Genomic DNA, 12,908 nt, shown 5'->3' with positions numbered 1-12,908 from the left:
GTTTCCTTTGATAAACAAGCTAGGACCTTCTGTCACAAAGGTACACTTTTCTTTCCTTTTCTTTATTTGAGTATATTGAGCTTTTATAGCTAACTTCTTTGTCCTTTCCAGAGTGGCTTTCTTCATCTTTTGTGCTGCTTCTTTTTATTTGTTTATTTTTAATTCCCATTACATTGGGGTCAGAGAAAGCATTGGAATCTGACCTTATTCACATTTCTTCAGCAGCTTGCAGCTTCCCTTTTATGAGGTCTCTGGAACATTTAAGAGTTGGTGATTACATGTAAAAGAGATGAAGGAAAATGAAGCATTACAAATAAAAGCAAAATGGGAAAAGTGAAGAAGGAAAATACTGAAGTGAGGAATACTGAAAAACCACTGGCAAGCAGAATGGGAGCAATATTATGATGGCCATGGGGAACAATCACTTATTTTTTTGAGAAGAAGAAAAAACAAAAGACAATTGTTGGGATGAGATTAAAAAAAAAAAAGGAAATTGACTTGCTCTTTTATAATAATTCCTTAGGGTTTACTGTACTGTACTACAATTTTTTGGAAAAGGAACTGACAATTTTTGGTTAAGGATAATGACAATGTTGCTAAAACATTAACTTGTTTGGCAAATTGTATTTTAAACATATGTAGAGATGAAAATTTTAGGAATAAAGGAATAAAATCTGAATTTTCACACAAAGTCTAATGTAAATTCTGTGATGTTTCAACTGCTTTTTATAAACTCAGTAAAAACTTCTGGAGCTGGTAAAACAGGCAGTGTAGTGGTTGAATCAAATTTATTTTTCTTAAAAACCTTTAATTTGTGAGATAGTATAGAGTGGTTATCACTTGATACAGAGGCAATAAATCATTTTCAAACATGATTTAGGTAAGCAAATATTTCTAATCAGTGACCTAATACATTATGTGAATAAATGTAGTTTCTAAGCCTTTCATTCAGAATTTAACAAATAATATTTAACCAAGATAAATAATGTCAGTGATTATACAGTCATTTTACATTGTATACGATCATGAGTGTGTTTAGAGTGTGCAATAAAACAAGCATAGGTGAATAATTTTATTTTTGTTGTAGGATGTCTATGGCAACTGAAATTGCTTGCTAAAATTTCACTCAGTCTTTCTCTTACAAACAATTGTATTTTCTTTATGTGTTTGTACAGTAACTAATGTGCGGTTCTTATCTCTGATGGTGACTCAAGGAGTATGATAGTATTATGCTTAACAGTAGCATAAAGTCTTTGGCTACTGGGAGACAAAACACCAGAAAGGTTAAAAGGCAACTGACCACAGAGGGGAAGGGGCTGTGTTTTGCTTAGTGTAGGAAAGAAGTATCTTGTTTGCTATTGTTTATTTTAGTAGAGTGTGCTATTTTTCAGGTGCAGTTAAAAACCAACATTTCAAGTAAATATGTAATTCGTACACAGCCAACAAACACCTGTCTGTCTACACTTGAATGTGCAGCTGTTGCTCTTACTATCATGGAAAAAAATAAGAGTATACAAGAGGTACGTAACTTTAAACACCTGAGTTTTTCTTTTAGGAATAGTGAATAGTAGAGGTGCAGCAAAGGTACTTAGCTATTAACGTCACATTTGACAGTCAAAATCTTAATGACATTGTACTGGTTTTGCTGCATAGCAAGCTAAAACAGGAATGTACCAATAGAAACTCTTTTTCTTCAGGTATTTATTATCTCTAGTATGTCCAAACTACTGTGACTCTTTCTTGTCATGTTCCCAAAGTCTCTATAGTTTTCCTATTCTTTATTCAACATTGCTGTCAGATTGCTGAAGGTACTTGTTACATTACAAAGATCTTGAATAATTGTTTTGCTGTCCTCTTTTCACTGTGTTAAATTCTAGTATGGTATTTTTTGTTCTACCCCATAATGGAATTAGATTGGCTCTTTTGCCACAAAGACTTGTCTGAGGATAAACCTGGGTAAAATTCAGGGTCAAAAATCTTGCTTTGATGACGTTTAAAGTATCAGTTAGTACTTTTGGTGCTGCAATGTCTGTCAAGGCTGAATACAGACTACTTATCTTACAGAGTGTTTTACTGTGGTAGCCCATTTGTGTATGAGGTAATAGATTGGTTATTGAAGCCAACTGCTACCTTCCTAACCCATGTCCTCAATTTTTCTTTTTTTTTTTTCCCTCTTCCTTTTCTTTAGTTCTGTAGTGTTTTCTTGCACTTTTACAATTTTTCACTGTGCAGTCTTCAGGTTCATTTGCCTCAGGATTTGAGATTTTTGCTGTACTCAATCTAGCTTTTCTTCTCTCTTTTTTCCATTTGTCTTTTCTGTTCACTATTTCTCTCTTGTACTTTTTATGCATTTTAACTCAGCAGTCCTAGTGTCTTCCAGTTTCTTCTTTCATCCTACCTCATTCTTCTTTCCCATCACATTCTTTCATCCTGTACTACTTTCTTGTACGCTTCTCTCTGTAATTCTAAATATGAGTGACTCAGATTCTCTTCACCTGTACATTAATTTTTTTTTTTAAAAGTTGGTTCATAAGGCACCAAATACATGCTGTGCTTGCCACAATGCGGAATAAAAATCTGTAGAGATGACAGTTGTGGATTTAGCCCAAAATAAATAGAAGTACAACTGTGTATATTGCTGGGCAAATAGTGCAGAGTTGCACTGTTGTAGTTATCTCTTCCTGTGATGTTATTCTAAGTTCACTTGACATTTCTTATTGCAAATCTTCAAAACATAGGCTGTGTACCAGGGACATGAATTATACTAAATTGTACAAAGTGTTTCTAACTACCTTTAAATTTATGGTTAACTTCTTCAGTTAAAATCTGTATTTAAAATAACTGGTCCTGAAAATGTCATTGAAAATAACTGGTCCTAGACTCTAAAAACTTTCATTTAGTTAGCAGTTAGGTAGAATTAATTTCCTTTTTAGCATGTATTGATCTTGGAATGTTTACTAGAGTCAAATAACCATTAATAGATCAGCATTTTTAAATGTTCCTCTGAAGTGAAAGCACAGCAAGGTCACCTTGACTCTCAAAAACTCCAAAGTTGATCCAGTTTGAGACAAGCAATTGCATATACTACTGGATGGAAAGTAGCAAGTTGCTTTCTGCAAAAAGTAGACGGCAGAGATTATCTGAATACCTCCTTACAGCTAGCTTGAAGATAAAATGCTTTTGTAAGCCTGTCCCACTGACCTCCCGCACTCGTGCAGCCGTGGAATGCGACCCTCTGGGTTATGTCTTCCTGCCAGCCAGCTCACAACTCTTACGTGTCATTGGAGGAATTTGGGACTTAAGAGTTCTTGAATTTAAGTTTATCCCAGGTCAAAGAATACTAATTGGGCATTAGCCTTTTCCTTGCAAGTTGTAATCCCAGTAGTCTGTGATGGAAGAGGTTATTAAGATAATGTCGTTCTTAATCTTTTGTTGCTGACATTAGTGATACCAATTTAATAAGCCTTTCGAAAAAGACCTAGGAGTAGCTTTGCACCATAGACCCAGGTCTGCAATCTGGTTGGGTGCCCAGAATGTAGTACAGAAGGGTTTGTGAAAAGAGATTTAAAGCTCATCCATGTATTCACTACATTCTAGTGTCTACCCTGGGGTGCTCATATCCCTCTCCATCAGATAATGAATATTTTGGTGTCTGACCTCCACCTACTAAAAACAGTTCCCAGGTTAAAAATTCCTTCTGCAGTTGGCGTAGTGTAGAGCCCTGTGTCTGCTTCTGTGACACTAGACATGAAATCAATTGCATTTTGAACCAGAATGGGACAAAGTGTGTGGCCAAACATGAAAACATGGCTCAGAAAGGAACTCTGCGTAAAGAAACTTTTCTAGAAACTTGTGTATCTTTTATGACAGTGCAGCTGTCATACACTTTTATGTTAAAAGAAGGTACTTATTTATTATAGAAGTTAATCCCATGAAAAATTAGAAAAACTGAAATTAAAGTGGGGTTTGTATATTTACTTTTACCTTTGGTGTGCTAGGAGAACATTAGCGTATTTTTCTTTCTTTAGGATTTCTGTCTTATTCAAGTCCAGGGTAAGTGTTTTGTTAGCATCTACAATTCCCAGACCTGTATTCTATTTCATCTCTACCACTCAGAATTGGCCCAGCCTACTTTACAAAGAAAAAAATTACCAGTTTCTCAAATGTTGCAATAGCCAAGAGCTTCATAAACATTTGTGCATTTTTTTATACCGTCTCTGAATTGAGTGCTATGTCCAGCATATAAAATGGTGAATAGAAGTTGAGAGTCATGGAAATTAAAAATGGGCACTTAGTTTGATGTCCAGTAGAAGTCATTTGATTTTCCTGTGTGCTCAGAAGAGTCACATTTCACTTGGTAGAAACTCATCTCCTGCTGACTGCAGTTACATCCGTGATTGCTTTACACATCTGCACGTAAGGCCCGTGATACTGAGTCAGGCAGCCAGAAAATGAAGAACCTACAATTAGGAGCCATTTGAGATAAATTTGGTTTGTGTGGCTTTATTAGTCCTACATAATATCACTGGGCAGAAGTAGGGATACAGTCCAGTCTCCAGGATAGCAGTCCAGCTGCCGTGATCATGAGTCCTTCCTCTCTTTCTAAAATCCTGCCTCAAGGTATTTTCATGCAAGCGCAAACAGTTTAGCTATTTTTACTTATTTTATTATAGCTTGTTGACTGAGCCACAGTAACTAATTGTACTCCATTGCTAAGGTCAAGTTAAAGCTGTAACTTACAGTAATGTAGCTGGGGGTGAAGTCAGGATTGAGTAGGTCCAAGGACGGAGTAAGAGACAACAGCAGGCAGGTGGGTGTATATGTGGCTATGTGCTATGAGGCTATGTCTGCTATGTGGCTTCTTTTTAGTATATTTCTTATTCATCTGTGCCCTCTGTGTCTCCAAAGGTTGTATTTTATCAGCATTTATCATCCAAATTATAGTTTATCAGCATTTTTAAGTAGACCTTGAATACAAACCGTGGAATAATTTATGTGTCTAACATAGCTTACTAAAAGGTTGCGTTTTTGTCTCCCCCCACCCCTTCATCTCTCTGCAGACTATACTCCGTCCACTTCAAGCTTTGTGCTCTTTCCAGCTTCAGCATGGTGCCCAGATCCATCACAGCAAGGAGCATCTTCTCAAAAATGGCTTATATGACAAGCCAATGCCAAAGAATAAGCGCAAACTCAGAAGAATGGAGCTTTTGGTTAATAATGTTAAAATATAAGAAAACTGTACTGACAGTACAGTGGGATTTATTTGCAGCTAGCAAATGAATATGAATCTGGATTTGATCCAAACAGCTGACTGTACTGTAATAAAACAACTTTTAGGCCCTTCATAGGCAAGAGTTTATCTACCAATGTTACAAACAGTAATGGACAAGCTTTTTCATTTTTGCAGTAGGCCAGGTGCCTTTGTTCAGATGACAGAAGACCATTCTCATTTCCTATAGAAAAGAAGAAAATTCTGAGCATAATTTAGAGTTATGTTATCTCTTCAGTGGCAACTATGATCCTCAATATGACTGGATAAATTTACTTCGGAGAAGCTTTTATCAGTATGAAAAAAAAGAATATGAATGTGATGGAACGGTAAGACTTCACCATTTAGAAGTATATTGAATTTCTGCTGAGCATTTTGACTTTAGTATCTAATTACAGTAGGTTTTCAAACTGTAATTCCTATATTACTTAGTTCAGATGAACATAAGGCATGCTATTTGTATAGTTCTTTTTAACTTTGAGATTTTTATTTCTTACATTATTAGAATTCCTTTTCATAAATTTATATACATTTTACAATGCAGTCAGGTTTAGTTTGTCTCTCAGACTTAATTTTTAAACTAAGCCCGCATATGTTTTTACCAGAACCAGAACACTCTGACTTAAAAAAAAAAAGTGAATGTAGAGAAATGATTTTTGGAATTATAACTCAGGTGCTTTTCTTTTACTTAAGCAAAAACTACTCTTCCGCAGAAGGGAACATTTTATGGATATGGATACGTCATACCTATACCCTGAGATACAATGGTTATGATAAAACAGAAATTAAATGAGCCCAATGTAAACAGCTCTGTGAGAAGTATGATGCAATGACAAATTACTATGTCTGGATACAGCCTACTAACGTGATTGCAGATTTTTTACATCTACTGGTGTTCTTTAATTAGTTCTTCTCTTCTAGCAGTGTTATAACTGTACCTCTTTCTAATGGAAATCACTAGAAGCAGAAGAATTGGATATTTTTACAAGCTTTGTGAAGTAATGTTTTATGATCTGGAGGGGAAAAAAAAAGAAATAAAGGTTTTGATGTTCCTTTCTTCGTGTTCATAATTGCCTCCTTCATGAAACAGATTAAAATGCTTAACGTTTGTTTTTATTATAGGTTCTACTCTAGGTAACAACATGGAGCTAATTGGGTACTAATTAGTCTTAGAAAAAGATACTTTGTCTTTAATTTGTGACCTGCAAGGCAAGAAACTACAGAAGTGGTGGGTGTAAACTCGGCTAACCAATATATTAACTGAGAGCATTTCTACACTTGACAAGAGAGGTCAAAATTAGGTCAGAGATTAGCTAAGAAGTTTTAGTTAACCCCAAGCTAATAGTGGCCTTTTGTTTAGGCATGGATTAACAATTTAATTGTCTGGCTATATTAGCAAAGTTTGCATAACCCTTTTCTCTTCCCCTGGTCTAGATAAATCCTGTATCTGTCACTAAATTCAGCAAACCTGAATTAGTTTTGACAAATCTGAAGCGAAACAGTCTCATATGATTAATGATAGTGTAGATGCACTTTTGTTCATGTTGGAACAGAGAAAGGGCATGTTTATTCCTGTAGCGAAGCACAGCGCAGCAATCTCCAGGCCAGCTTGGAGTCTGAAGCTGGAGTCTTGTGCAACTTGTGTGCGCAGCCTTGTGTGTGACGCCGCCTCCGGTTCTGGGGTTGGCATGGCTTGTGCTGGGCTGGGAGTCTGTTTCCCCTGTGCTCTGGGACATGGTCCAAGCATTCCTTAAGGAAACAAGGGCATCAATTAGGCTTTAATATTAATGCCCTGTTTACATATATGGATGATGTTCACATTTAATGTTGCGTATGTTAATTTAGTTTACCTTATTTTAGATTAATCCAGAACAGTAGTGTATCTTTTGACCTAGGTTGTGAAGATTATTTTCCTAAACAGAAGACTAAATGTGTCTTTTCATAAAATATGAGTTTATATTATGGAGAACAGAAGGAAATTTGTATTACAGCCTGGGATTCACAGACATCTGCAAAATGCCTTAGAATTACAGGATCAGAGAAATAGTTGTCTTAATTGAGTTATAATCCTACATTAAATACTCTTGTGCATGCAATCTGTGCTGAGTTTTCATGTTTTTCAGCAAAGGACAAATTCCACACAGCTTACAATAAGCACTTTTTAGTTTTGTTCATTCCTCGTGTTCTTCTGATTTTACTTCTTGTGGTTAACAGGATTTGTGGGATCTAATGCTGGATGAATGAAAGCCTTTCATTGCTAATTTCCCTTGTTGTACAATACTAGATCAATCACTATACAACAGTTGCTGAAGAAATGAAAAACAATTCATTGCAAACATCTGAGCATTTTGGTTTTTGAGCTTTTTTGTATGTCCCATCCCAGCTATAATATAGTGATCATTTAGATGCAATATAGCAGTCACATGAAGTTAAATTTCAGATTTGTTTGAAGCTATTAAACACAAAACACATACTTTTTTTTAACCTTTTTTTGGTGGAAGTTGCATGGCTTTAAAAATATACGCAATGTAAGAGGAAGAGTTTAGAAAGTTTGTTTTCAGGTCTTTTGGATTCAGAATTTACCTCTAAATACATTGCCTCAAAGAAATGGGTACTGCAAAGTCCAAAGTCTTTTGATGGAAGTTATGCGTGATGAAGTAGCCTTCTTTGCAAGCAATTTCATTAGAATTAGTTTAATTTGCAATTTTATTTTTTGTTGTAATGGTTAATCTGTTTCATTTTTCACTTACCAAAAGATTAATGAGTGAAACCCACCACTCTAACAAGGTATTGATTAAATAGAAAGGAATGTGTTTGCTTCTAATGTTTGGTCCTTTGTCCTTGTCCACTTTGTACTTCCAAATATTGCTGTCAAAATGAAATCTGCCTTCTGTGTGCCACTATGTCATGCTTTGGGGAACTGGTGACATGGATAGCATGGTTTTGAACACATGAACACATGTAACAATTTTACAAAGGTGGAGATCGTTAAGTCTCCATATTTTCATAATCTGTAAGACAAAGTTTAACAAAAAAGACAAAGCTAGAAATTTTTCAAAGTAAGAATACAACCCCCACATACATTTGTTTAGAAACTTTCAAATTAAAAGTAGAATCATAGAATCGTTTTGGTTGGAAGAGATCTTTAAGATCATCAAGTCCAACTGTAAACCTCACACTCCCAAGTTAGCACTAAACCATGTCCCTAAGCTCCACGTCTACATGTCTTTTAAATACCTCCAGGGATGGTGACTCAACCACTTCCCTGGGCAGCCTGTTCCAGTGCTTCACAACCCTCTCAGTGAAGAAATTTTTCCTAATATCTAATCTAACCCCCTCCTCCCTCAGGAAAAACATAAATTTATTTTTCTTCAAGATTTTGTTTTCATTGCCTCATAACCCCATTGGAATTACAGCTGGAAGATGGTGTTGCCATACTACCAAGAAATTACTTTTTGATTAGTTTTTCTTTAAATGAAAACTTTTCAACTGACTTCAAAAGGGGCAAAATTTTTTTTAAGACCAAATGTTTTCTTCTCAACTGTTACACTGGATAAAAAATTGGTTATGCTGCATTATTTTCTACAACTTCCCTGCTTGCTTTGAAATTGAATAAAAAAATACTAACTTTTTAAAAGGGATAGTGGTTCATGCTTTCACAGAATCATGGAATTTCAGAGTTGGAAGGGACCTCTAGAGATCATCTAGTCCAACTCCCCTGCTAAAGCAGGATTGCCCAGAGCACATTACTCAGGACTGCATCCAGACGGGTCTTGAAAGTCTCCACAGAAGGGGACTCCACAACCTCCCTGGGCAGCCTCTTCCAGTGCTCTGTCACCCTCACTGAAAAGAAGTTTTTTCTGATATTTGATGGGAACTTCCTATGTTCCAGCTTGTGCCCGTTACCCCTTTCCTCCTGAGGTTTGTATTTATTATGCCTGCATATGTGAATGCACATAAATTATATATTTGTTTCTGCTTCGAAGCAATAAAAGATCTAATTCGCTGTGATCATGTTCCACTTCGTCTCTACGGAACTGGATGTGTTCACATGTGCTGGTATTACAAAGAGGTCCTTTTTTTGTGCCTTTTTAACACCATTCAGTCAGTCAGTGAAGAGATGCGACTTTTCCTGTGCCATTTGAAGAGAAAGGTTCCTTTGTTATCCATTGAAACCTGCACAAAGACTAAATTGCTGTGGCAATTCCTCCAGCATTTCAGTTTCAGAGCTCTCTCCTTGCTTGCTGCAGTAGTGGCTGACTCCTCTTTGCTACTCCCCAAACGCACATCTTCCCACACTCTAGCATCCCCCACGAGCTGCATCTCAAGCTCCATGCCCTACAAGGAGTAGTGATCTGAACATCCTGTATCTCACCCACATTTTTAAATTCCCCAAATTGTTGTACTCAAGTTAAAAAAAAAAAAGCTGGTCTGTTCTGATGCAGCCATTCCTCATCTCCCTGCTATGAAACTTGTGCTTTAGGGACTTCCATACAGGTTTGTTTGCTGTGTCGCTTTTCACAGTGCCTCCAAATCCCCAACACTTCAAGTCCTGAGAGCTGCTGCTTTTGTGGTGGGGAGCAGATGACAGAGGGGAGTAAAGAGGGGAGAGGGAGAGAAAGGTCTGTGTTTTAAGGAGATGAATAAAAGGCTTAGATAACAGTTGCTTCTGTTGCTAGGGTATGGCTGCCATAAAGCTTGATAGTCATGACAGTGGCTTGGTGTTCGCTTACCAGGACTGTCCTAACAGTTTGGCTTGTTTGTGGAGTATATCCTGGGGCAGCTCCTTTATTTTACTGATTTAAGATTCACTAAATGTTTCTTTGGATCCCTTTGTATTTCCTAAAAGATGATAACTAGTTTTCTGTGTGCAGTGGTACTTTTATCATTAAGCAACAGAAAAATTGCTATACCTAGGAGGCAGCAATGCTTGCCACACAGTTACGGCTTAACTTGATCTGGTTGGACCGCACATACTGCCCATCTTCTGTCATGGAGGTAAGAGGCAGCAGATGCTCAGTTGGAAGTAGCTTTGCCCATCTAAGTAATAATTAAAAACCTCAGTAGCTGTAACAGACCATATGCTATGCTGTGGCCTGCTGTGTCTGTAAGGACAGGTAACATATTTTAGCTTTTATAGCTGAACTGAAGCTGGGACTTTATCTGGCATATGAAAGATTCTTTTCATCTTGAATACTAGGATTTTCTCAATAAAGAGGTGTATCAAAGAGTATATACAAAATATTTAAAGCACGTTAAGACATATCTACTCTGTATTAGTGAAACAGCGCGACAGAATATTTGGCAAATCAATAATATATAAGCCATTTGCATATATACATGCACGTAAATATAGATCATGTGTTTACAAAATACATAAGTAATTATTAGATAGGTTTTAAAAGTAAAAGTCAATTTCTGTTGGAAAAAAAGTCAGTGGTTCTAGTTCCTTGTTTTCCTTTTGTTGCTGAAGGGGTCATATATATAGAGAGCAGATGTGTAGATATAAGTAATAGTAAATTTCTAGTGGGTTTTTTTTATGTACTTTTTTTATACATTTTTAAATGGATGTGTTGAGAAATGGGTCATATACTGATTGTGATTAAGCTTTTGCAGAATTGAGGTCATTTACGTTACATTTGAATCTTTTCCATAATTACTAGCAGAAGGTAATGAGGAAAAAGTGATACTGTAGAATATTAATTTATCAACTTACAGTACTTTATTATACTTGAAGTAGTCCTCTAAGGGATTTTAACTTTATACAAAATGAAGTTCCCAATTCTTTTCAGGGATTAGGTAGGATTTCCTGAGTCAGCATTAGATGTGCTGGTCTATGCCAAATGTGGAATCAGTATTGTGAGGAATACTAAGTTTAGATGAAAAGTTAGTGTATATAATTTCCCCTAGAAAGGCTGTGTGGTTTTTATTTTTCACTGAGACTGTCTATGGAACAGTGTCTGTATTTTTTTCCATTTGAGTGTAATAGAGTTACACAGAACTGGAATCTTACTGGTCATTTTGTTTCATTCTGGATTGTATCAATAATGGATTTGTTAATGGAAAGTGCTGGTAGTCGGGCATTAGCCCAAAAAGATTGAACACTTACAATTTGTGACCTTGCCTTATTCAAAGACATTCTCTTTCTCTTTTTCTTTGAGCAGGCCTTTGTAGTAGACAAAATATGTGCTTCAGCTGATCTTGAAACAGTTTTGAGATTCGTGTTCTGCTTGGCTTTGTTCACCTGTCTCCCCCCGGACAGACAGCAGTGCTCCTCTCAGGGATTCCTGCTGCTGGTCTCCTTGTGATCAGCGAGGGTTTCATGTTCTTCAGCCGCGCAGGCTGAACTTACACCTCTGCCTGCAAAACTAATTCATCCCTGCCTCTCTGTTTAGACAGCAGTCATGTCTCCTTTTCCACCCCATCGTCACTGTGGAGTCACGGATATTTTGCAGAGCTGTTCTGGCACTGCTGGGGCATTACATTCTTTTGATATGAGGAAGGAGAACACTGTGTGAACGTCAGTTTCTGTTGCAGCTACTGTTTACTAGGGATTTATCTGAAATGGAAAAAATGAAAAGTCAATATTTGTCCAATGATAAAGGACAAAATATGGAAGCGAACTTTTAAGGACCAGATTTTACACCTTGCCTAGGTAGCAGGAGGTCCTCACTTAAGTGCCCTTCGCGAGACGCAAGGAAAATCACAACTCTTCTGTTCAAGGGAATAGAACGGTTCTTTCTTTCTATTTCTAGAGGCATGTATTACTTCAAAGACAGAGGGAAAGGGGCATGACTATTGTGTAGCTCAGAATTGTTGTAACACTGTACCTTACCTCTATAAAAGGGAATCTGTGGATGGATGCAACCTCTTCTTTAGGTTATGTCCTCTTGTAACTTTTTAAGGGCTTTACATCAAGAGGAAGTTAAGCATCTTTAAAAATCAAACGAGAAACATTAACTTACGTGGCAGTATTGTTCACCTCAGACGTAAACTGATCTGAATTACTGTTGTTGTTTTCACAGTGTGTATATGAGAAAGTGATACCCAATTCATAGTGATAACAAAGTTTGGGGACAGGGAATTGGGTGCTTCTGGTTTCGTTTGGTTTTTTAAGGTAACTCTAAAATCCAGGAGTGTGGGAGAAATTGTTGGAGGAACTGTATTGGATGTGGAGAGAAGTATGAGTTATCAAATTGGAGAGTTTAGACCCTGTAATTTGCAAGTGAGAAAAATCATAATCTGAATGCTGTAAGCTTTCAGAGAACTAACTCAGTCTACATCTTTATATTCTGTTGAAATAATAAAAAAAGGTCCTGTGCTGCCGTTTGCAGAGGTATGAAGTTTGCCTTTGACAACCTTTGGATTAAATTTTGCTGATTTGGATCGAATTCGCTTCAAGTTTTATGGTTAGCTTTGATTTTTTTGCCTGTAAAATTCCACCTTTAAAATTTCTGAAGCAACCATAGAAGATGGAAACCTAGTTGCACCTTGTATATGTCTTAAGCTTTCATGATGCATCATTGTCCTCCTGAAATAATTGTATGTTGTGTCTATTCAATGGCAACAGCTAATTTTCATCCCCTTTATAAGTACGTCTAAAGTTACAATCATACTAGTTCCTTTATTTTGAGAAAAT

At 36.6% G+C, this 12,908-nt stretch overlaps 1 protein-coding gene across 2 annotated transcripts in view; it reads left to right on the top strand.

Annotated features, from left to right (window-relative positions):
- Positions 1-9,230, top strand: part of DTWD2 (DTW domain containing 2) — a 96,718-nt gene extending 87,488 nt beyond the window's left edge. Inside the window, exons 5-6 of one of the 2 annotated variants that reach the window (XM_054184902.1) lie at positions 1,392-1,520; positions 5,061-7,842. In XM_054184902.1, the coding sequence (XP_054040877.1) occupies positions 1,392-1,520; positions 5,061-5,231 (300 nt within the window). In that variant the 3' untranslated portion in view covers positions 5,232-7,842. Of the gene's footprint in view, positions 1-1,391; positions 1,521-5,060 lie in introns of both variants that reach the window. The other variant, XM_054184903.1, reaches the window with a different exon arrangement.
- The last annotated feature ends 3,678 nt before the right edge of the window (positions 9,231-12,908 follow it).

The sequence above is a fragment of the Rissa tridactyla genome, chromosome Z, assembly GCF_028500815.1.
Source record: "Rissa tridactyla isolate bRisTri1 chromosome Z, bRisTri1.patW.cur.20221130, whole genome shotgun sequence".
Lineage (NCBI taxonomy): Eukaryota > Metazoa > Chordata > Aves > Charadriiformes > Laridae > Rissa > Rissa tridactyla.
This window is presented reverse-complemented; position numbering and strand designations above follow the sequence as displayed.